The sequence below is a fragment of the Stegodyphus dumicola genome, chromosome X2, assembly GCF_044657685.1.
Source record: "Stegodyphus dumicola isolate Sdum_Otavi_A_Nest chromosome X2, ASM4465768v1".
Classification (NCBI taxonomy): domain Eukaryota; kingdom Metazoa; phylum Arthropoda; class Arachnida; order Araneae; family Eresidae; genus Stegodyphus; species Stegodyphus dumicola.
The window spans coordinates 193,277,659-193,303,644 of record NC_140781.1 but is presented as its reverse complement, the minus strand read 5'-3'; the positions used below and the strand labels follow the sequence as shown (position 1 = coordinate 193,303,644).

The 25,986-nt window shown below is 32.0% G+C and overlaps 1 protein-coding gene across 1 annotated transcript in view; it reads right to left on the bottom strand.

The window, feature by feature from the left end:
• Positions 1-25,986, bottom strand: part of LOC118181527 (uncharacterized) — a 218,835-nt gene that overhangs the window by 11,215 nt on the left and 181,634 nt on the right. The window contains exons 30-31 of the mRNA XM_085809773.1: positions 11,703-11,980; positions 1,717-1,800 (exon numbers count right to left, since the gene is read on the bottom strand). Of these exons, the coding sequence (XP_085665899.1) occupies positions 1,717-1,800; positions 11,703-11,980 (362 nt within the window). The remainder of the gene's footprint in view (positions 1-1,716; positions 1,801-11,702; positions 11,981-25,986) is intronic.

Sequence of the window (25,986 nt, the reverse complement as noted above, 5' to 3'; positions counted from 1 at the left end):
TTGTTTTTAAGTCACATGGTACCTATTCTTACTTGACATGACCTTGGCCATGTTTCTACACAAACATACTAGGTGGAATATCTGTGTTTAACAACACACTTTTTGGAATATTGTCGCATTCGTTAAGGTGACACAATGGATGCTGATTGTAAGCAAAGAGTGAACATTAAGTTCTGCGTTAAGCTCGGGAAAACCCCTTGAGAAACGTGGAACAGGATTAAGCAAGCATATGCAGACAAGGCAAGAAGTTGTATTTTCGAGTGGCACAAAAGGTTTCATGAAGGCAGAGATTCAGTGCAAGACGATCCCAAAGCTGGTCGCCCATACACAGCACATGCCGATGCACATGTGAAGTGTGTAAGGCAGTTATTGCAAGTATAACTGTGAGTATGATATTAGAAGAACTGAATTTGAATCATGATGTGGTGTGTCATAATATTTTATGCAAAGATTTAGGGATATGGAAACATAATGCAGGAATTGTCCCTCACTCACTAACAGATGAAGAGAAAGAGGAGAGATGAAGAATTTCTGCTACACTATTGGACAGAGCCAGACATGATCCCACATTTCTATCAAAGATGATTGTGATTTTTTCTTGTTTCTGCGAATGAAATGGTGACTGAAAGGAAAGCTTCATCAAATTTATCAACATCCAACAGGCTGTGAAGAATGACATTGGAAGCATCGCAGTTGAAGATTTCCCTGCTTGTTTCCAAGACCTCCTAGAAACATTGGCAGTTGTGTATAGATAGTCAAGGGGACTACTTTGATAGCAGCTAGGATCATTACTTGGTAAATGCAATTTTCTATTTTTTAATTTTATATTTTTACTGTCCTGGAATGTTTCTAACAAAGGATGTACAGTATAATCTTTGACAAAGGATGCTGCATGCTTATCATGCGATTTAAGAATAAATCTGTAATTCTCTATGAACAGGACATTGCACCAATGTGAGACAGTTCAACTGATAGGATGATGACACCAGTTTAGTCTTGGCCCCTCTGGAATGGGCAGTTAGTGAAACACAAATACTTGGTACTCCAACCAGGTGCTGGTCTGTCTTCAGATAACTGTTTGGCTTATTTGGAAATGATTCCACATTTGAGAAATTATGCATGATTAGTGTCAAATAAAAGAGCATCATCTTTGTTTGACTGTCCTAATTCAATGCATCTGACAATATGCCAGTACTCACTGTCTGCCATTCATCTTCTTTCAGACATGGAAAGATAAATGACATCAAATATTATTCTATGAAAATTATAAATACCTAGTATCAGCATTTAAATGAAGCTCCCTTTCAAATGCATCAGAATCCTTGCATCTTCAACAACTACCAAATTAACATGTATGGACAATGAATTGTGATTGACTGACTGTATCATGATATTTTTACACTGCCATCTGCATCTGCAGCAGTTTTAACCACTCAAATTCAACTATGCTTCAAAAATTGCTAATTTTCATTGCATGCTTAACTTTTGGAAAGCACTATGTTTTAAATTCAAATACCATGGTAGACCATAAAATTAAAAAAAAAAAAAAAAAAAAAAAAAAAAAAAAAAAAAAAAAAAACCTTTTCAAGTGTTTTTAAGCATACATATGTGTTTAGCAACAACACAATGCTCTGCTTTTTCATGGAAAGAATAAGCTTGAAACTGAAGACATACTTTTCTACAAGAGAAAAGAAAAAGATTTTGATTCATGCATACCGAATATTGTGAAGGGCACTATCATCAGAGACACTCTCTTGATCCACAGCATTAGATTTTGCTTCAGCCTCAACATTAGCAGCTCTAAATAAATAAATATCACACAAGTTAAAGAATAAATTACATTACAGAAGAGTTAATTAATATGTGCAAACACTGATGAAAAACTCACATATGTTTTCATGTTTGAACTAGAGCAGAATTTGATTCATATGCAATTCCTTACTCCATGCATATTTTCAAACAGAAGCAAACAAAATGAAAATTCAACATGTTGGCAAAATTCTTCGCAACTTTTAACAAAGCACATTATATTAATATAATATTTTGGTTGGAAAGGAGAATTAAATTTATTAATGAAGTTAGATAACTTCTTTGCATAAATAGTAGCACCTTTTATTTTAATTGTTATTATAATTACTCGCACATCGGGTCATGAATCTCAGCAAATATTTCATTTTGGATAAATCTCTACTTTAGGTTATATATTCTGCTATCTGATAAAATTAATTTTGAATATACATGGCAAATATATATATATAAAGAATTTATGTGTCTTCTCTGTTTGGGATCGTCAGTTCAAACTTTAAATGTATAAGCCTCGTTTTAACTGGTCTGTTTACAATCGGCGCAATGTGAATAGGAATACACGCTTAAGAATAGCATTCATTAAGATTTTCGTGGCATGCAAAATAGGAAAAAGATAAAGAAAAGGAAACTGAAGGCTATATATAGGTGTATATATATAAATAAATTCTCTCTTTATGTATATATATACGTATATATAAATTTTCTCTCTACACGTATATATGTATATATAAATTCTCTCTCTCTCTCTCTATATATACACATGTATCTAAAAATGCAATTGTAGCATTTATAATTGTTAATACCACATATGTGTTGAACATAGTGACAAAAACAGCATTAGGATTCATTTCTGCGAAAACCTTGCAGATGGGTACTTAGTTTTGCTTTAAAAGAAGAGAAAAAAAATTATTTTAAAACTCATTTTGTTGGTGGCATTTTCGATGATTTCAAGCTCGGCAATTGTGTTTTTCTTGTGGTTTTTTTCAAAAAAAAAAAAAAAAAAAAAAAAAAAACAATTAATTATGCCTCGTAGTAAATAGCGATCATCATTTGATCAAGTATTCGAGTTCGAGAGAGGAAGGATAGTGGCCTACCAAGAGTGTGGATTATCTTTCAGGGAAATCGGTAGTCGTGTTGAATGAAACCAAACAACTGTACATGCGGATATGTGAACGTTGGATGCAGGAGGGTACGACGGACTGATGAGTTCGATTGCATCCACCTCAGTGCACAACTTCATGTGATGACAGGAACATTGTGCGCATGGCAGTGACGGATCGTTCAGTCACATCACGAACCATAGCACAGCACATTCAGTCTGTAACGGATCATCCAGTATCTGTGTGTACCATTCGACGCCGTTTACGGCTCAGTGGCCTGTCCGCAAGACGTTCATTGCTTCACCTATCCTTGACGCAGAACCACAGACGTCTCCGCCGCCAATGGTGCGATGAAAGAAGGATGTGGACAGCAGAATGGAATGAAATTGTCTTTACTGACGAATCACACTCCTGTCTGCAACACCACGATGGTCGGATTCGAGTCTGCAGACACCGTGGAAAGAGGATGCTGAACAGCTGTGTTATGCACCACCACACTGGTCCTGCAATGGATATTATGGTATGGGGCGGTATTGGATATCACTCTTGCACTCCTCTAGTACACACTGGCAGTAATTTAAACAGCCAGGCGCTACATCTCTGAGGTGTTGGAGCCAGTTGTCCTTCCTTAAATTCAGGGCTTGCCCACGGCCATATTTCAACAGGATAATGTGTGACCACACGTGGCACACATTGTCAAAGTGCTCTTTGTCAATCGCCAGATTGAATTGCTTCCCTGGCTGGCTCGCTCTCCGGATCTTTCGCCGATAGAAAACATGTGGTCCATGGTTGCTGAAGAATTGATCCAGATTACATCCCAAGCTGGCACACCAGATCAACTTTGGCAACGTGTAAAAGCTGCTTGGTCTGCTGTACCCCAAGAACACATCCAAAGTCTCTTTGAATCAATGCCGAGGCGCATGGCAGCGATGATCTCCAACAATGGCGGCTACTCTGGCTACTGATTCTGGAAGGAACCAGACACCATAGAAGTCTATAAATTTAATCATTTGATACTTGGTCAACATGTTATCTACTAAATAAATTTTCTTGTGATATCTCTTGTCTTTCTTGGCGTTGCATTTGGATGTATTTGGATGGCCAGCAGTGTAGTTTAACGAAGTCGATTTCTAGATGACCTTGCTTTTTGTGACAAAATATCTCTTCCGTTTGTTTTCAGCCTTACATTTTTATGTATGTTCTGTTCTAGGAAATGCTTATTTTATCATGGAGCTGTAACAAAAAGTATGCTGATCTGAGCAATAAAGTTGACTTGTTAAACCATTCTCTCATGAACTATCAAAAATGAGTTAACAGAATTTTGTTCTTGATTTAAGTCATTAGGAAGGATTTTAAAGAACTATTAGCAAATTAAAGTAGAAATTAATGCATAGCAGGAAAGATCACACTATGGAGAAAGAATCAAAGATTTGGTGTTTTTTTACCACACATACTGAAAAAGATCTGGCAGTTGATGGTCATTAATGCAGCAGAAAAAGAAAATTAAGCCACAAAACTTGGAAAAGGTGATTTTGCAGCAATTAATGGTTTATTTAGCGAATGGGAAAAAATAGACAATATTGTTTATAAACAGTCATGATGGAAAAAAAAAAATGTTGATTTCCCTGCTGCAGGAACATAGACAAAACAAGTATATGCTATCATGCATTACCTCAACATAGTACCTGTACAAGACTGAAATTCAAAAGATTGAATTAAAGTTTTAAGTTGCGTCAGTATGTGTGGTAAAAAAAAAAAAAAAAAAAAAAAAACTTATCACTATCTTTCACTTTAGAAAATCAAAAGAAGAAAAAAATTTACTAATGCTTTAAAGGAGTAAAGAGTTTACCAGCTTACTATAAGTATAATTCTAAGTAATTCTAAGGCATGATTGATATCAGTAGCTGTTAATGAACAGCATTTGAAGTGGGATAATGAACTGAAGAATGATATTTTTCTTCTTATCAACAAGTGCCTAACACATAACATAAATGTGACTCTTAAAACATATTCAAGTTGTATATTTGCAAATGAATTAGCAAGGTAAACTAAAATTAGGCTTCTTAACATGCTGCATTTGTTGAACATGTCTTGAAACTGCATCTCAGGAAAGATAATAAAGAACTGTTTTAAGCATTTTATTGAATGATAAACTAAAAGAAGTTTGAGAATAAAAAGTAATATCTTCAATTAACTGTGAGAAATTTTATCCTTCAGTGGATACTGATGAAAAAACTAAACTTCAACATCTGTGACAAAAAAGATATCTGTCAGTCACTTTTTGAAACCAATTCAAGAACATCCTGTGACAAACTTTCTGAAAATGATGATGATCATGAAAGCAGATTTCATACCAATGCTGAGATGAAGAATACCCTATGATTATTAAAATTAGGGGCACAACATGTGTCAAATAACTTCTAGAAACATTACGAATATAAACACTTCATAAATGAACTTTTCCATAATAACTGCAATCAAATATTAATGAAATTTGCCTTGATTAAAATGCTGTGAAAGTATGTATTTATATGTTTCCAGTACTTTTCTATATTAAATTACTTAAATTCCATTAAACTTTGAGGGATATCATTCTCATCATTTAATGCTGTCATTTGGTTAATGTTATTGAAATAGTCATGGACAAACATAATCACAGTAAGTGGCACCTAACTGTACTTTATTTTGATTTTGAATTGTATTCCAGCTTCATACATTAGTAAATAAAAGTGAATATGTTTTTCTTTATTTTTTGCTTAATATTTTATGCCTGTTAAAACTAAAATATAATTTATGAATTAAACTAAAATATAATTAATGAATTTCTCAAGGATAAAGAAATGACTTGTAAATGACCATTAACTAACTTTATGGCCACTGACAACTCCTTACTGAAACTGAAAGTGACATTGTGCACTGTCAGATTTTATGTTATCACATACAAAAGTAGCAAAATTCTCCCGCCCCTGGAAAATACAGCTTCAGATTAGCCTGAATTCTTAAGAGAATAACATGTTTCAAACTGAGTGGCTTCCAAAGTTGAAAGTCCTCCTGTTGTATAACAACCGATTGCTGGTGAAATGATTTCAGTGCATTAAACCCAGCTGATGAAACTATGATGTTGAATTTGATAATGAAGAAATAAAAACTGTTTTCAATCAGGGTGTAGCATTCAATGATAATCTAGCTTTCAATAAGGGTTTCAAAAATATTTGAACTTTTGAGGAACAAAAAAATTATAACACACCGAGAAATAAGACAATATATATACACATGAGGTAAAAACAATGGAAAAGAAGCCAAAAGTGTTAAGACAAGCCACAACAAAAATGTTGTTCCAAAAAATAATGAAAGTTATAATTTTCAACATTAATATATGTATATAATTAATTATATTGTAATATATAATAGTTTTGTATTAAATAATTCTTAATATATTGCATTATTTTAGTTATTTACATCCAAATGTAATATTGATATTAGAAAGGTCAAAAGGTAAACCATAATTAGAAAACCAAACCCTATAATCTGCAACATTCACAAATCCATACAATCTTTGCATTCAAGGCATATGAATTAAAGGAATTCTACTGTATTACTAAATTAATAAAACTATTTTAGGTATTTTGAATAACTTCTTATTACTCAGCTGCTATCTTTGATTACAATCAAAGGAGAAGAGAATTACAACATTAACAAGAGAAGGGAAAACAAGCACATTTTTATTCGAAGATATACAAGAAATTGTCTTATAACCAGTACATTGTTTTTGTTTTAATATTGTGGTTATTAATATTTAGGTATATATATGATGTTTATTGTTTTTGTTGTAGTACTGTAGTTAACAGTTTATACAAATATGATGTTTACTATTTCATTTTTAATTCCTAGAGAAAATACTAAAGCAATATTTCATAAAGTGTGCATAAATTTCAGCAATTGTGACACAGTTCTGGCATGAATAATGTGCTTTTCTTATTATTTTTAGCACTGATTTATTTAAAACAATGGTTTAGTATGGTTTTTAGTTCATAGTCTGCATACACCTGGTAAATTTTGTACATCTGCATTTTCTAATACAGAACATCTTCCACAGGGTCATTCCCACAAATAGAGGTGCAGGCCCTTTTTAAAAATTCCTAACGAGTCCACGAAGCAAATAAGATCAAAATCACAATTTTTCAATTATTCTTTATGATTATTTTGTGCCTGAATTTTTATAGAAATACATAGCAACACAAAAAACAATTTAAAGATGTCAAGCATAGTGTTATCTCTTTTGGAGGCATATGCAAAAATGGGGCAGAATACTAACCTCTGGAGAACTGAGAAATTCCAGAAGGAATACAGAAACCAGAAGCTTTAATCTAAAAATAAGATTATTAGACACATAATATACCCAAAATATAGCTATCTTATTTCAAATTCAAGTGCTGTTGAAAATCAGAATTTTTTAGAAGAATTTTTCAAGAGTTTCTAAGCATATATATGTGTTTAGTAACAGTTTCAAATTCTTTTTTATTTAAAGAATAAACTTGAACATAACGGCAATCTTCAACATTAACAGATTTATGCCTACTGAATACTATGAAGAAAAACTACTTTCAGAAATACTGCCTTGACTGAAAGAGCCAGATGCTCTTTCAGGCTCAATATCAGCAGATCTAAAATGAATAACAAAGTTAAATTGCATGACATGCATAAATATTAATTAATGCATGCAAAAATTGACAAAAGAGGCCACATTTTATTGCCATACTCGAAACTATAATTAAATTAAGAAAACTATTTCATGCATTTAAAAGAAATTTGTTGTTGTTAAGCTGATACCTTGGATTGCAAATGAATAAGAAAAGGGCCAAAAGAATTTTTTTATTGATGTATTTCCAAGATATTGTTTTATTATATGTTTATTGTTTTGTTTTACTGCTATAGTTAACAGATTATGCAAATACAAAGTTTAACATTTTATATTAGTATCGATAAGAAAGATTAAAGTGTAGTTTCATAAAACTTTCACATTTTCAATGAATTTGCTGCAATTATGAATCATAACTGAACTAACCATAACTGCTATATTGCTAGTGGTTATTATTTATGATATTAATTATGCAAAAAAATTATTTAGATTGCTATTTTAAATTATGCACTGTCATTTATACATAGTCACAAAAGTTTGCATACATCTGATCAATTTTATAAATCTGAATGAAAGAAGTAGAGAAAAGTTTCAGCATCTTTCGAAAGCAGAAATAAAAATCTTATCGCAAAAATAACAATAAAATAATGCTGTTAATTTTTGGAGGATATGCAAATATTACAAAATTGAGCCATACAAAAATGTACATATTTTGTAGAAATTGTCATGTTTAAATGCTATTGCTCCCATAAATATGCCATTTGTATTTGATATCTGTTAACAGTTATTTAAATGATGTATATACAGAGAAAGTCTATAAATTTGAGACTTTATTATAAGGTAGAAAAACCTTACAAACTAAAGTCATTGTCAAGAAAGTGCTAAAACATTAATATAAAATTATAAATCTTAAAAGACTATTTTTAAATCAATCTGAGCCCTCAAGCATACTGAGCATTATAGACAACAGCCACCTATGTAAATTTGAGGGCTTACAAGTAAGCTTGTCAATGCTGAAATGATCAACAGACATGAGATCTGCTGAATATCATGACTGAGTACAAAAAGAATAGAAAAACCTTCACATGAATAAGGCACCACACTTTACAAAAGAGTTTATGGAAAAAAAAAAAAAAATTAAAATTTTGGATAAGAGCTCTTTTCACTGATAAAAATTAGATTAGAATACAAGCGTTCCCAATTTGAGAAACATTGCTTTCTTCTAATTAACCTTTACAAAAAATACCCTTTTCAATATGCAAAAATACTGAAAGCTTGCACCGATTGAAGTAGTATTTTCATTTCACACAGATGCACACAGTCAGTCATGTTAGATCTATGGGCTGTACAGCAAAATTAATAGCATTTTTTGAAAACAAATTTTGTTGTGCATGTACAAAAAACTGAGGCAATATTCAAAAGTTTAATAAAACCCTTCACAATATCCATTCTGAAAATCAACTTACAAAACATTGGCTTAATAAACATTTACATAGGTATATCAAACTACAAAGATTTGCAGTTGTTTCATTAGATATTCAGATCACAAAAAAGGTGTTCAAGTTAAAATTCTAGATTTAATCCCTCTTTCCAGAAACATATCGGAAATAATCACCAAGTCCATTATTGATATGCTGGATTCAAATAACTTGACCAATAAATTGGTGGAATATTGTGATGACAATATCAATTTGAATTTTGGAGGGGTTAATAGAAAAGAAACAAATAACGTGTTTTCCCAATTGAATAATCAATTAAATCACCTGATAATTAGAGTAGGCTGTGCAGCACACATAATCCATAGTGCAGGTCAAGCTGCATCAGATTTGCTTCCTGTAGATATTGCAGAAATAAATCTCAAAATTTATAGTCACGTTTATATTTACAATCGGGTAGAAATTCTATTCGGGAATTTGGTGCTGATGCAGAGGAAGCAGAATACAAGCGATTGAATTGGAAGAGTGTTATAATTGTTTAAAGTCATGTTTTTTTAATTAATAAGTGTCCGATAGTTTTAAATTCACAAATCGAACTTTGGCTTCATTTCCTCTAAACACGTGCATCGGTGTTTCATAATTAAAAAAGAAAAAAAAAAAAAAAGATGGAAGCACAGAAAAGAACAGTTAATGAAATTTCAGAGGAAAATAACAATCTTATTTTTAACTTTAAAGAAAGAATCCATTCTTCATCTTTACAACTAAATTTAAATACTGTAGCAAACAATACAATTGAAAATCCAGGGACTCAACGGGACTTCGGCGATTTCGGATTATAGATCATCAATTTAAATCTGGTAAGATGGCATGCAGAAATAATACAATTAAAAATATGAAACCGTAATTTATGAAATCAAGAGCAATCACTGTCTAAAGGGTATCAAAAGTTACAAAAAAAAAAAAAAAAAAAAAAAAAAAAAAAAAAAAAAAGCTTAATATTTATTTGTTTACTTTAGTAAACATTTCTATCAATGTAAGTTGTTTAAGTTGCTTCATTTTTTGTGCTAATACTTTCTCTTTAATTCTATAAACAGACATAATTTCTTGCTCGGTTCCACTGTTCAAGTCTTGTTATTGCTCTGTCGAGAATACCGATTAACTTGTCAATCGACATTTTTTCGTTTTCAATAACGTTCTCTGTTACTTTCTTCACTATCAGAAGCGCGCATGGGTAAACGCTTTACTGGCTTTACGTGCATGCGTAAGTTTGTGGCTTTGAGGTCCGGATTATAGATCATTCCGGATAATGGACGTCCGGATTACAGACTTTGTACTAGGCCAAAAATGGTTTCTTAATCAAATTGTAGAGACATTAGGTATTTTTGGAAGCAGGAGAAATAGAAAAATTAGCAACGCCTTCGCCGGGAATTGAACCGTGGACCTCTCAATTATGTGCTAAGCGTGCGGACCACCACAACACAAAGGCTCGCTAAGAAGGCAGGAGAAATACCTTATAACATTATAAATTTTTATGCGACCATATCTTCTTATCTAGAATTATGGGACAAACAGATTAAGGAAGTTAACTCATTTTAAATGGATTAATTTAAAATGTCAAATATATTTGACCTTAAGAAAATAAATAATAGTTTTCATGAAAAAACATTTGCCTGTAAACAAATATTTTGCACTGGAAATTGTATTCACTGAAATATCACATTTGAAAAGATATGTAAAGTTTGAAAACCTTAACAATGGAATAATGAAGACACACTGACTAATAAGTGTTGACCAAATTATTTCAATGAAAATCATAGTCCTTGTTTGCAGCTCACAAAAGCTCCAGAATTTCAGAATTTGTGCTTTGTTTATCTGGTATCAATGCAGCTAGTAGTATTAGGGTGTGTTCAGTAAAAATAATTCATGGACAACAGAAAATTCGAAGGTGAATGTTGATATCATGAAGGCAATGGTTATAATTAAATGCAATTTCAGGGAAATACTAGCAAGGAGTTCAAAGAACAATTGTGAAGAACAATTAAAAGAGCTCAGCTCATTTGAAAATACAACTAATCATTTGTCCAAATCATTTATATTTTAAATAATATTTTTTACTGTATTTTACATTTTGTTCTCATTTATTTAAATTTTTGATTGATGGGCTGTCAATATCACAGACTGTTCAAATATCAACAAGAGTGCAGAGCAATAATTTCAACTAATATGCTCAACTGTGGGTGCCTTTCCTTCATAGCACTTATTTGTTAACGATCGTTAACAGAATATATATCAGTGACAAAACCAACTTGAATTTTGTCCTTGACTTGCAAAATAATTGATTATCCCAAGAAGTCTCATGGCAAACAGAAGGCTGTGGTTATCATATCAAAAGTCTTTGATATTGATGCTTGCTCAGAAACTCAACATCATTCATTTACTGTTTCATATTGTTTATTCATTTACTGTTGTGAATTTCCCATACCTGAGAAAAACATATGCATGAACAAATCTGTATGAGAATGGGTAGTAGAAATTTTCTTCTCACCAAAGTAACTATTGAAAACAAAAAAATTAAAAAAAATTTTGAAAATGTATATGAATTTTGGTTGTTAAACATATCATAATTCTTGAAAACCATAACTAAAATAACATTACTAAAAACATAGTCAGGGAAAGAGTTAAATGAAAATAAGTTTTTTATTAAGGAGCACAATTACTTACATATTTTGGTCCTTCCCCTTTTTAGGGTGTTTATCAGCATAGAAATGGTATTGAAATATTTCTCGAGTTGAAACAGTATATGTTGCTTCGGGACTCTGCAACATATTATCTGGACGCATAGGACTGGCAGCAGGTAAGGAGCAACAACTGGCACTTGTTCCTGCAGTGCCTATTCTAGAATGGGGTACAGAGGTAACTGGTGAAGTAGGCAGGCTACTGCTACTCAGACCTACACAACTAGTTGTTGGAAATGGGCACAGCATTTTTTGATATGTATCCTGCTTAAAAGAAAAGATATGCATCAAATAGAACATACATGCGTACATACACAGACACACACACACATATATATGTGTGTGTATGTTTTTATAGGGTCACACTGGAGCAGATTATAGCTTGATAATCAATTAAATTAAAATATTTCACAAAAAATTTTATTTTGTTGCACTTTTAGAGGACTTAAATTAAATTAAATTAATCTTAATTGACACTCTCTTTTAATTCTTTTTTACAATTCTTTCAAGAATTTACAACCATCGAGATATAATTCAGAAACATGGATGTGTTGAGAATTTTTTGGGTGTTCCCTGAAAAAGACCAAAGAATCTTCAACTATTTTATAAATTTTTTGTATATATTTTGCGTTGATTTTTTGTTACAAAAATTTTATTGGATAATTTTTGCTCAGTTTGATCTACGTATTTTCTGATACCCTTTAATGATCTACTTTTTATCTAATTATTATCTCTTTAGTATATAATATATACATAAAAATGACAACTTTTTAGATGAATATTAGTTAATGGATAAGTATATATAAATGCAGAATTGGCCATATTATATAACTGCAATATAAAATACATTTCAGATAAAATTAAAAAAAATAATGAGTTGCAACTAGAATACTAAAAACAAATAATAATTAAAATATACATCTAAACAATAATTATGGATGAATATATTACAAACACAAGAAAAGGTAACAATTTTGGTGTACTACAAAAGCACAAAGTCTTTCTTACCTCAGCTCTCTGATATCTGAACAATTGGTTTCCTCAACTGAGAGCATGAAAAATAAATTGCTTTATTTTACCTATGCTAATCTACAGCTATATCTTTACCTATATCAATGACTACATATATAAAATAATTTATCTTTTCACTAGCATATTTTATGAAACATAATGTACAAATTACATTCCGGCTGTTTATTATTTAACATGAAAGAAGTCAGTCCACAATAGGTATTTGTTATATTAAGCAACATGACAAATAGTATAAATCAATAGGATTTAATTCCAATCGTATTTCCATATGAAAATAATTAATACTAAAGACAATTTTACATATTCTTTAAGAATTTACAAGTTTATCACAACAATGTTAGTAATAAAAGCTATTAGAAATAAGTAAATCATTTTTAAAAAGGGGTCATGAAAAATTAGGAAACTATTTATTTTTTTAAAGCTTTCTAAAATAATTTGTCTAGTACAAAATTTGCATATGTGTATGTAACATGAAAATATGTAACTAAAAACAGTTAAGTTACATGGTTTAAGATGCCCTAAAGGGTAAAAAAATCTTTAGCTATCATATTCTCCATCATACGTTATTAAAAAAGTAAAATTATGGGGCGCCCATAAAATAACTGCATTGTTTGAAAATTTATTTATGGGCAGCTCAATATTTTACTTTTTAATTAACATTATCAGAAATGCTGTGTTAACTAATTACTTTTACATTTTAATGCATTCTGCTGAAGTTGTATAACACAATTTTTTTTACTATATTTAAATTTTGTTGATTCAAATACATTTTTTATTTGTTTTATATTAAGAACTTTGTAATTTTAAATCCAATTCTTCATCAGATAACTTTTCAAACAGTTTTGTTTTTATAAAAGAATAGTGAATTCATTAAAGTTTGTTACATAAAAAATAAACATACTCCATTCTCTTTGTTTGAATATTTAATTACCTTCATGCCATACAGCATTCAATATTTTACAATGAAGAAACAAAATCTGAACAGTAAGACCTTTTCATACATTTCTGAGCTTTCTGACAATGTAAAATTTAAGGTGAACTGGGGGTCAATTGATTTTGATTGCTGATCACTAAAATTTTTACACAGAACCCCTACTGCTGAAATTATCTGTAATTATAAGAATCCAAAGGGAATCAGACAAAAAATTAAGACACTTCAAAAAGAAAGATACCAAGAGCTCTTCATGAATGTAGCAACACTCTGATTTATTTGAATTTCCTGCCTGGGAAGCAAAAATTACTATAGCACTGGACCCTAATACATGTCACAGGTATTGAGTCAGCATGGCAAAATATGTTTTAAGAAGGCTGCACTAACAGAAATGTGGTTGAAGTCCAAGTGTGATTTTTCTGCATCTAAATTAAACTACACCAACAAAACTTGATTGTCAACTCGTTGAAATGATGATGCTAATGTCATATCATGTAAAAATGCATGCCAAGAAGGTGGGAATAATATGTTATATACTTCCCTTTTTAAAAAGCGACTGGGGATTGGGGGACTCAATCGACAAATCCTGGTGGTGGAGAATCATCATTCACCTCACAAACACGTGCCGAGTGTGCTGACCATTACACCACGAAGGCATGCTAAGAAGGCGGAAGAAATACCTTATAACATGAGCAAAAAGCTGTTTGTCAAGCAAACCTGCCATGGATAGCAATATTTACCTTCTTAAAGCTCTTGATTCAAAATAACTGCTGCATATGATTTATCAACAAAAAACACAGTATCTTTGAGGACACTGTGCACATCATCATTACTGAACAATTGGGCTTGAAAAAGGCATTCTCACACTGGGTGCTTTGCAGTTCACAGATGATCACAAAGTGAAGTTGAGATTGTCTTTTATGCTTATGATGTGGGTTTAATGAAAATGACATTCTTTGTTTGCAACGGATCTGGCAACCAGTTAACATCTCTTCAGACCTTTGATGAAACATTTGAGTAGTGGGAGATTCATAACTGATATGGATGTTAGGCAAGTCATTTTAATGTGGTTTTGAATACTTGATACTGATTTCTTCTATGCCAGCATTGAGGCTTTGGTGTATTATTAGAACAAATGTTCAACAATAATGCTTACCAGTGCCTCCATTCATGAAATAAAGTTTACCTCTAATTGGGCTTGTTATATTTTTTGTATTGCATTTATAAGATGAAATATTCCCGTATATTTCTGAATACAAGCCGATCTGTATATAAGCTGAGAGTATATTTTTCAACAAAAATTTACCTAAAATTCAAAACCCGTTAATAAGGCCAAACAGAAAAAAATTCCTGTAACAGTGAAACATGTCACCATCAGGGCGAAAATGCTGTCAAGCAAGTAAAATGGGTAGAATATTTTCCAATTAATGTGCTATAAAGCACAACACCAGATACCAACAATGATAGTTTAACTCTGGTAACCTTACCTAAAGCTAGGTCATTTTTTCTGTTTTTTGCTTCTCCTATACAAACTGTGGTATCTATGCTCAATTCCATGTCTTAATTAAATTTTTCACTCTACCCATGACGCAATGAACCAGCAATATACACAATTTCGAAAATAAAACGACTTTTCATAAAACAAAAAACTCATGTCGTTTAAGGTTATTTTTTTTTTTTCATAAACTCAAGAAATAAAAAAGTGTTATATTTGGCAATTTTTTGCTCAAGTTCGACTAACAGAAAGATACCTGTTCTTTGTGAGTTTAACAGATCCGTATATAAGCTAACCATGTAATTTAGACTCACAAGCTCCAAAAATTCTCGACATATATTGTCATCTTAAATATGTAAGTACAAAAAATTTCAAGAAATTCAGCTTGTGGCAAAAAATAGATTTAAATAACTCACCAAGAAAAACAAGCAGAAAACCAAAAATTGTATTATTAGTGCAAATACGCATATCTGAGCACTTTCATGAAACTCAGCTTTACATTATGATGGCAAGGCATTTAATATCCTTTGAATTTACAACTTTATGAAGGGTTCTCTAGGAAAAACTAGTCTGTATTCAAGTTAAGCATATGGAAAACCATGGAAACACTCCAAGCACATGCAGCCCACCCAGTCAGCTGTTGGAAATGAAATCTTAAAAAAATGCAAATATTCTGTAGTCAGCCAAAAAGTATTGATAATCAAACACTTTGTCAGCGGGTTGTATTTATCTACTAGAATTGTAATTTGGTTAACAAGGAAATATAAAGATTATTATACCCAAATTTCTCATACCCCTTTATATTTAACATAAGATTTACACCACAGTTTATCAATTTTTTTACTTTAGTAATATTTTAGATGAGCATAAGCATATAATGATTTCAGTGATGTATTTTTAACATAAATAAATTTCTCATCAAAATCATAGATTGTATAAAATACAGAAATTTATATCTAAAATCAGGTTATAATGGATGCCACAATAAGAAGAAGGTGAATAACATTTAAATGTGGTGGACCACTTCACAAAGATAGCAAGACAGAAATTTTGCTGTAACAAAATAAACCATTTATGCTAATTTAGTAGTCATGATGTATTTTCACTAAACCAATGAAGCAAGATATCAGTATAATTCAGTATTTTATATAACAAAGAAAAATTATAATTACAACACTGAAAAAAGGCTTTTTAATAAAGTACTACAAAAACTGAATTCATAATGTACTAGTGAATGGCAGTGGTAGTGGGTAATAGCAGTAACTTCTGAAATTGTTCAAGAAGTAGTATCACTTTGTTCAGATGATGATTAAAACAGAAATGACCAAGTATGGTCAGCAATAAAGGCAAAGAATGGATATGCAGGCATTCATGCTTTATAGTTTTGTTACATATAATACTTCAGAAAATAATAAAATCAGCTACATATAATACCTGACAGAATTTTGATAATGTGAATCAGCATTAAAAAATTACGTTGGCTAAATAAGCAAAAATGTAAAGCTGCTAATTTGAAAATACCAGATTCTCAACCCCCCCAATCAAGCATAAATGTAAAATGGAAGCTATTTTTTAGATACCAAAATTACAGCAAGACAATACTGATGCATTAAAAAAACTTACATGCCTTAAAGGAAAAAAAGATTGAATCATAAACTATATTTTCAAGCAAAACAAAGCAGTTACTTGACTTTAATACATTAATAAGAAAATTATATATAACTCTTGAAAATCACAATTTATGCACTTAAACTACTTGCCAATTGTACTTGTAAAATGATTGCATCAGAGAAAACTTATCACTCTTTTAAAATATTCTTCACACAAGTTTGAAATAAAAACAATAAAAAAATTCCCCAGTATAGCATTAGAAGGTATTTAATAGCTTGCATGACCAAATATCCCTTGAATGACTCATTATATTCTAATTTTGAGCTACATTTTAGGAAATATGTAGTAGCAAAATTTTGGTACCTCCTTACTGTTATATCCCCTACTGTTGTCAAATGGCAGGTGGCCTTATAGATCTTCCTTACTCTTTGATGTATCAATAACAGTTGAAATTTTTTGAAAAACAAAAAGAAACTTTGATTGAAAAATAATAACATGTAGCCTGCTCACAGCTCTTATCATGATGGATGGACTCTAAGTGACCTTGGTTAATACTCCTGGCCATTTGGTATTATGTTGTGACATGTATCGGTGATTTATCAATAACCTTGTATTGCCGGATTAACTTACAGACAAACATTACAGATGTCTTAGGTTTATAATTCAAAGACACCTTACTTCAGCACAGAAAAATAAAAATAAACAAATAGAAAACTCCTATATCAAAAATGATACTTTTTAAAATCTCTAACAATACAAAAATTTATATTATTACTTTTAAATTATGCAAATAAATATTATCATGATAACTGATAAAGTATATATTGCAGTTTTGAAGGGCTTAAGGAAGTTCATTTAAATGCTGATATGAAGTATTTATAACTTTTGTAGGATTCTATTCATGATAATATTTGATGATATTTATGTTTTTGAGGCTGAAAGAAGATGAATGGAGCACTGGTATGCTCTCAAGACAGTCAATCCAAAATTTTGCCCTTTTCTGATCATTCATAATTTCCCAAATAATGAACAATTCCAACCATCAATTTTGGTTAAAATAACACACTTAAAATATTAATTTAGAAATCAATCAACAAAAATCAGTTATATTTGCAAATTTTCAAAGAATTAGTTTCAATAGCTTTACCAAACCATCAGCCTCAGCTGCCAAAGTGCAAATGAATAGGATAAGATATAGTGAAAAGAGAAGAATGGTTGGACAGGAATTTAAGCTGCTGCCATCTATTGATGAAACAAGAAAAATAAAACATAAATTCCTGAAAGGGTAAAAATGAAATGGAATTAGAGCACAATTCGGAGGGAGGACGCTGTGAGTATAGGGCACCATAAGAGATTGCACCTACCACCAGATCCCGTTTTGACCAAGTGCTATTCTGAGTAAGGCCACGTGCTTCACTCTATGATATATTACTACTTATCACTGCCTATGCCAATTGCCTATAATTGCTGCTATCTTATTAATATTTTCAGATTATAATTGCTACATTTTAAGTAAGTGTTTTAGTTCCTTGGATTAGTCACTCTACCCACATAGTTACCAACAAACTCCCATTGTCAGGTGACAGTCAGGGGCCTTGTGGGTATCCACCTGCCCATCCGTCTGCCGGGAAACCAATGAGTGGGCCCGGTTCTGCAGTGCACGTTGCATTGAGAATTTGGGCACTGGATTTGGGATTTGATTTGTGACGATGAACAAAGTAAGGGTATTTTTTCAGCAATTAATTGCGGAATGCGAACATGAGCAGAGTTTAGGTACACTGGATGACAAAAAATTTAAAGAATACTAATTCTTTAAACAAGTGTTAGGATGTATAGAATCAAATCTAAATGACTTAAACTCAGACGAAATTGTTCAAATTAATGGTAAAGCACAGGTTGCAGCTGAGCCTAATGCTCACGTAAATGAACAGACAGCAAATGAAACTGAGTCACGTACTCGCACAACTGAGACAAATAGTGACAAGGAGTGCTCTAAAAGCCCCATTAACATAAATGAAATTACACAATCTAGTTCAGAGGTGGAATTAACCCTAGATAAGGATGTTAGTTCCGACGATGAATTCTATTCAAAATGCAGCGGTGATCAACTACACGCCAAAATGTGTAAGATGTGGGGAGAGTTATTTCTCATATGACTTCCCTAACAAAAACAAGGACATGCCCCCACGCTGTGCCAATTGAAATTTAGAACACACCTCCAATTTCAGGAGGTGTAAAAAATTCCCCAAGAAGAATAAGGATAAACTAAGAATATATGAGAGTCGAGTTGTGGAAAATAAGTGAAATGCACAGGCATTATCCACCAGTTTATATTCACACACAACAACTGAAGCTAAAAAAAGTGTTTGAAGACCTTGCTGAAATGTCAAATCTCTGTTTAGTTTCAGTAATTAAAAGCTTCAGCTTTCTACTCTCCCAGCAAATAAGACAAGCTCAAAACATAAGTAATGACAAACCTAATTTGGAAACAAATAATGGCCAATCACAACATTAATAAGACACCTATAAAAGTAGTAGTCTGAAATGTTTGTAGCTTAATAAAATCATCAAGCTTCAAAATTTCTTAATTATTTATGATATGGATATAGCGTTCACTTCAGAAACCTTCGCGACCCTGTGTTGGAATTTAAAATTGTTAATTATAGAGTGTATAGGTGTGATAGGAGGAATCACAGAGGAGGGGAGTTGCAATTTATATTCACAATGCACTACAATCCTGCCTCATCGGAAAAGACTGAAGCAACGAGCATGAAATTGTTAGGGTTGCAGTTCACCTCCCACTTCATGGCACCGTATATTTTGGCACAGTTTTACAATCTGCTCAGTATACAACTCAGTGAGAGAATACTCAGCAATTTCCGCCCAGATGATAAACAATTTATTGTAGCAGGAGACTTACTCCAAAAATGAGGAATGAGGCTGCAGATGCACAAACAAAAAAAAGAAGATTCTCTATGACTTCTTAGTGCAGCACCCTGTTGCAATGCCGAGTATACTACAGGTCCACCAACCTTCAAAGAGCGAATATTTTACTTACTAATACGTACATCCCATGTGTTGTCCTCGGACCATATTCCTGTCCCAGTTACACTGGGTACTTTCAAGGTTAATAACAGTGTAAAAGTCAAAATCACAATTTGGAATCTATTTCATGATTTACTGCAAGCAAACCCTCCCGTCGTTGGTAGTTTGAACTTGAGAAATGACATAGATAATGCTATTGAAGAACTTACCAAGGAGATAAATAATGCAATAAACAGTGCTTCAAGATATATCACAAAGGAGCAATATGCAGGTAAACTGCCAAATAGTATTCATGAGCTCATAAAACAAAGAAACAGATAGAGAAAGCGTTGGCACCTAACATGGAGCCCTCAGATAAAAATAGAATTAAATAGTCTGAGTAGACAAATTAAGAAGAAAATTGATCAATACCACAACGAAATTTGGGAGGAGAAAATACTAAGTTTAGATCCTGCACACGGCTCACTACGGACTTTCATAAAAAACTTGAAGTGGAAACCCAGCAGCAGCAGACCAATCTTCACTGATAACAGTCTTTCCATCACAAAGACAAAGCTCAGGTCCTTGTGGACCATTTAGAATAACAATTTACCCCCAACAGAGCCTCAAGAAATATTAGTTTTGTATACGATTTGTGTATCAGAGATTGGCTTAATGGACTGACAGTACGGAAATTACCCAGTGAAAGTAAAGGAGTTAATTAAAAGGCCAAAAAAGCACTGGGTTGTGACTCAGTAAATAATGTAGCAATAAAGAAACTTCCTACGAATGTTATTACGAAATACACCAGTATCATCAACGCATGCCTAAATGTCAGCTATTTTCCAAAAATTTGGAAGCATGCAAAAGTAATATTACTCCCAAAACCAGGTAAAGATGCAATCAGACCTGAGAGGTATAGACCTATATTTCTACTCTTGGTAAAATTTATGAAAGGATCATATTAAACAGACTCAAGCTATTCCTGAATGTGCTACCGCCAGAAAAGTTTGGCTTTCGAAGCAAATTATCTACAACGAAGCAATTAGCCAGATTAGTTGAGTTCTGTGGCAAAGCACTGCATAATCATCAAACTGTTGCCATGCTCATGCTGGATGTGGCAGAAGCCTTCGACCGCATCTGGCATTAGGGGCTTATATACAAAGTAATAAATTTCAATCTGGACAGAGAGATCATCCACCTTATCGTATCTTTCATTAGGACATTCACAGTATCTATTGGGTGCGATAATTCAAGAACCAGAATTATGAATGCTGGGTCCCCTCTCAGGGCTCCATCTGGGACCCATATTGTACTTGCTATATTTCACGGATTTTCCCAGATCGTATCTCGACAGAAACCATTTTTTAGGCTGTTATGCAGATGATACAGCATTAGCTGTAATGCCTACAAATGCCAACCACACAATGAAAAAGCTTCAGGATCTCACCCCAAGTATTGGAGAATGGTACATAAGCTGGCACATTTCAATTAACAGTACGAAGTCCCAATTATTGATTATAAGGAGGAAACATACTCAGACACCACTTAAAAGGAATCCCACTCTGTTTGAAGAAGTGCCTCAGGTTAGAAAGGCTATATACTTGGGAGTAACTCTTAATGAAAAGCTAACATGGAGACACTATGTTACGAATGTAAGGAGAAAGACCTTTGGTGCTATCAATAGCTTAAAGCCACTCCTGAATGAAAGCAATCACAATACAATTCATGTGAATGTCCAAGACGGTCACGTATTTATTGATTTTTGTTTGTTTTTCACTGTAAACACCAATTGGTTATCACACAATTTGCAAAAATTATTTTCATCTCTGTATACAATGCTTGCTTTCATTCATGCATAAACACATTTGCTACCTTCATGTGCAATTTGGTGTTAACAAAACTTTATTCTTCCATTTTTGTTGATTTTACCGTCGCATGCTTAACTTTTGGAAGCCAGTGTATTTATTTCCACCTTATATAAGGCTGCATTTATGAATAGAGAGAATATCTGAATGGCTAGAATTACTATAAAATTACAGTATAGCAGCTCTGGCCAGATGAAACAATATGTCACCATCAGATCGAAAAAGGAACATGCCAAAGTAAAATTTAAAATTGGGCAAAAAAGCAGCCTTAGGTTGACATAGATTCTGAATAAAACTAGAATTTGAGGGCAATCAAACACAGGTCTCTCTTCTTCTTGAAGGAAGGGGAAAAAAAACTTATGAAAAAGAAGAGAATTTGTCTGATTGCCCTCCAATCCAAATCGATAGTCTTATTCAAAATCTATGCGAAATTAAAGTTGGTTTTTGCCCAATTTTAAATATGTCACCATACTGACAAATAGAGATATCTCACACTCCAGAAATTTAACATGTACCATACTTATATTGGAACATAACATTCTATAGCAAAACCTGCAATTAAAAAATAAAATTTAACAGACTATCTCTTAATGCCAAATTTTAAATCAGCCAAGTAATTCATGAGTGGCATATTTTCAATTATATGTTGAAGACGTGTCAATGTATAATGCAAAATTATACAAAAAATAAATATTGGTTAGGTGTTGATTTTATATAAATCTCTACCAATTTTAAGAGCAACTAATACAGGTCTCCCTTCTTCAAGGGCAAAAAGAAGTTTTTATTCATGAAGAAGGGCCTACAATAATTTTGCTCGAAGTCGATATAATTTTATGCGAAACATATACCAATCAAGTTTTAATTGGGAGGAAAATTTGTTTTACCTATTTTCAAAGGCTCAAATTTAAGAGAATTAGCTGTTCAAAACTTTATCAATTTGAAATACATGGCTATAAAATATTTGCTGAAGGAGGTTCTTATTAACAAAAGAAGCCTTTAAATTCAATGTTTAATTCTTCCTCCCCTCAAAAGACAGTATAAAGATTACTTCAAGCATGCATTGTAGAAACTTAAGTCCTCTTCGGGCATAAAAAAATAATAACCTAAGCAGAATAAAATGGAAGGAAAATGAAAACCATATTAAAAACAAAGCTAAGATGACTTAAAAACAAAATTCACTAAATAAATGCATATTTGCAGCCTTCAAACAAGTAAATATTAGCCAGACATTATTGGCAGATTATTACAATAAATTCGAAAAATTGTCCATGAAAATATTTAATTAATTTCCTTAATGTATATTGGCATAAGTAAATTTTAGATTAGCTAATGTAGGCATTGAGAAGTTAAAAAAGAAGAATTTTTTTAAATGATATAAACCAGATTTAAATACCTGAAACATGTTATAAGGCGTGTAAAATATAAAGAAGAGATAACTAACAAAAGAATAAAATATATATTTTAGAAAAACAATGACTTTTAGCATAAACAAAAAATATGGAATAAATCTTAATACTACCTTAAATGACAGCCAAAAAGCAGAAAACAATGATGATATATTAAAAACCTGAAGAAAATTAAAATATGTCATGCAAATAAATATAATCATATTAAATAAAAAATAAATGTATGCTAAATTATTAATAAAATCTGCTTGACTCATGCAAACATGCATAAAAATAAATAAAGAAGTGCAACACCTGTTAAGTTATTGCTGAAGTCAAACAACAAAAATCAGAATAAGATTTGTAAATTTTTGCAGGACTAGTTTCAATGGTTCTGTATTTAAACCATCGAAACTAGTCCTGCAAAAATTTACAAACCTTACGCTGATTCCTTTTGTTTGATTTCTCCAACAAGCCTTATTCGGCGTGTTATTTTAATCTAAACTATTAAGTTATAAGGAGGTAAGCCATGTAAGCTAATACACTGCAGAAATCATGCAGAAAAAGCCACCTTATTTAGAAAGAGACAGAACTACTACTTTTAAAAGCACAGGATGAATAAGGATGACTGACTCAAATTCAAATGGACTAAATTTTGTACCTGTTAATTATGTTATTTATTTGACAAGCATCAAATAAGAAAAGAAATCGCAGAATTTTATGTCGTAAAAATGTTGATTATGTTCTGTTAACAAGTTTTCATGCTGCATTGAATAAACCTCAATAGATACGATGACTAACTCTGTATAGCCATCATATCTATTGAGATATGCACTGAATTTCCCATCATGTGAATCCGGTTCCTTTAAGGATACAATTAAGAAGTTCCATTGTTCTTTGCTAAAACCGTCCATGGACATAGCATAATTCTCACTGCTGTTACTGCAACAATAAAAGATAAGTCACAGCAAAAACGGCGAGAATATTAGCACCCTTTTGATCACTGTACAATTATACGTCATAAAACAAACTGTAAATATAACTTGAACAGCTTTTCTTTTATTTAATGCATTACTTATCTCTTTGTATTCATAAATATCAGAAATGGAGTCATCTTTAATTGGGTTAATCATTTTGAAACATGCTGCACTTTGAAAAAATCTAGATAAATACATAAGCACATAAAATAATGCATAAACAGCAGCCTAAATCACATGGATTTCAAGACATTCAAATGACAATTAAAATTAATTTCATACAAGAAAATGACATATAATACATTACTACAGTAAAAGTCCAGAAATCCGCAAACCTTGGGACCACAGGTTGTGCGGATTTTAGGATTTTGCGGATTTCAGGACAGAAAAGATAAATCATAATATTCAGACTAAAAGTGCAAAATAAATAAGGCATATTAAATACATTTAATTAAATTATTATATACATTATTGCAATAATTTATTATCTGCATTAAATTATTATTACATATATAAATTGATTATATTATTCATTGTATTATATGTACACAGCATCCAGGTTTGCAGATTTCGCCTCTTGCAAAGATTTCCCGTTTCGGATTCCAGCGTTAGAATCATTGTTGCTGTAAAATTTCAACAGCTTTTCTTTATTTTTCCGTATATCATACACAATCGTGTTGCAATTCCGTATGATTCTGCTGTAAACTGAGGAGTAGCACCTGCCCCCATCTTTTGCAGAATTTGCACTTTATGCATTACCGTCAATGCAGTGTGTTTACATTTTTCAATGTTGCAAGCAGTAAAATCATGAGTGCGTTTCTTATCTGTCATTGTGTTTTTTAATTTAAAATATTCTTCATTTATCCACAAAATATCCAGATTAAAAAAAATAAACGGCAGCACTAAACAATCTCGTGAAATAACAAAGCTCAGAAAATACAACAACGTGAATCGTGAACTTGAAAGAAGAGTTGAGTGAATCGTCTGCTTTTTTAACTCGATGCAGATTAGAGGGAAAAAAACTTTTATCATGATGTCAATAATTTGGTATTTCCGTTATGACTCATTATTATTCAGTAATTATGATGACATTATTTGATAAGTATTTTTCTTCGATATTTTATACTCCATGTTGCGGTTTCTGGAACCCATAAACTGAATGTTTATATTTTGAGAGGCAACGCGGATTTCAGGAGTCGGATTTTTGGTATTTGACTGCATTAGATATGCATGGTGATTTAGCTAAATGAATGCAAATTTCTGGGAGGACTAGGTAGTACGAAGACAAACTTGCACCAAATAACAGAACAGCGCCAGAAATGTCATCATAATGTAGTACTGTACACACATGATGAGAAACTCAAGAACAGCAAGTAAGAGAACAAAATGCTTTTCATTACATTTACAAAATACATTGAGGTTAGAGAAGATGTTCAAAGTTGAAACCATGAGCTACAACTCATGCTTGTACAAATATATTTTGGAAAATTTTGGGTGTGTCTTCGGACTTCTGAAGTAGCTATATAGATGTATGCTACAAAGCCCTCATCATGTTCAAAAGGTATGTCATATACCAGCTTTTATAATCCCAGAAGAAATCAATGCATGTTAGTGTTGTGATCTTGCAGGAAATGCCCAATGTACAAACTACCATGCCCAATGTAGTGATGTCCGAATGCACTTTAAGTGATGACAAATGCATGAAAATGGCATTTCCAATCCTACACTGCCATATAATTTTGATTTTTCTTCGCGCAAAATGGTCTTTCTAGAAATTAGCAGATGCTTAGATGAAACCCTCTACACCTTTCATTTGATATACAAAGAAAATTTGCTTTAAAAAATAAAACACAGCAAAATTATTACAAACTAATTAGTTCATAAAATACAAGAAATTTTGGCTCTAATATAATTAATAAATAAAACATACATAATGGTTATGATGAA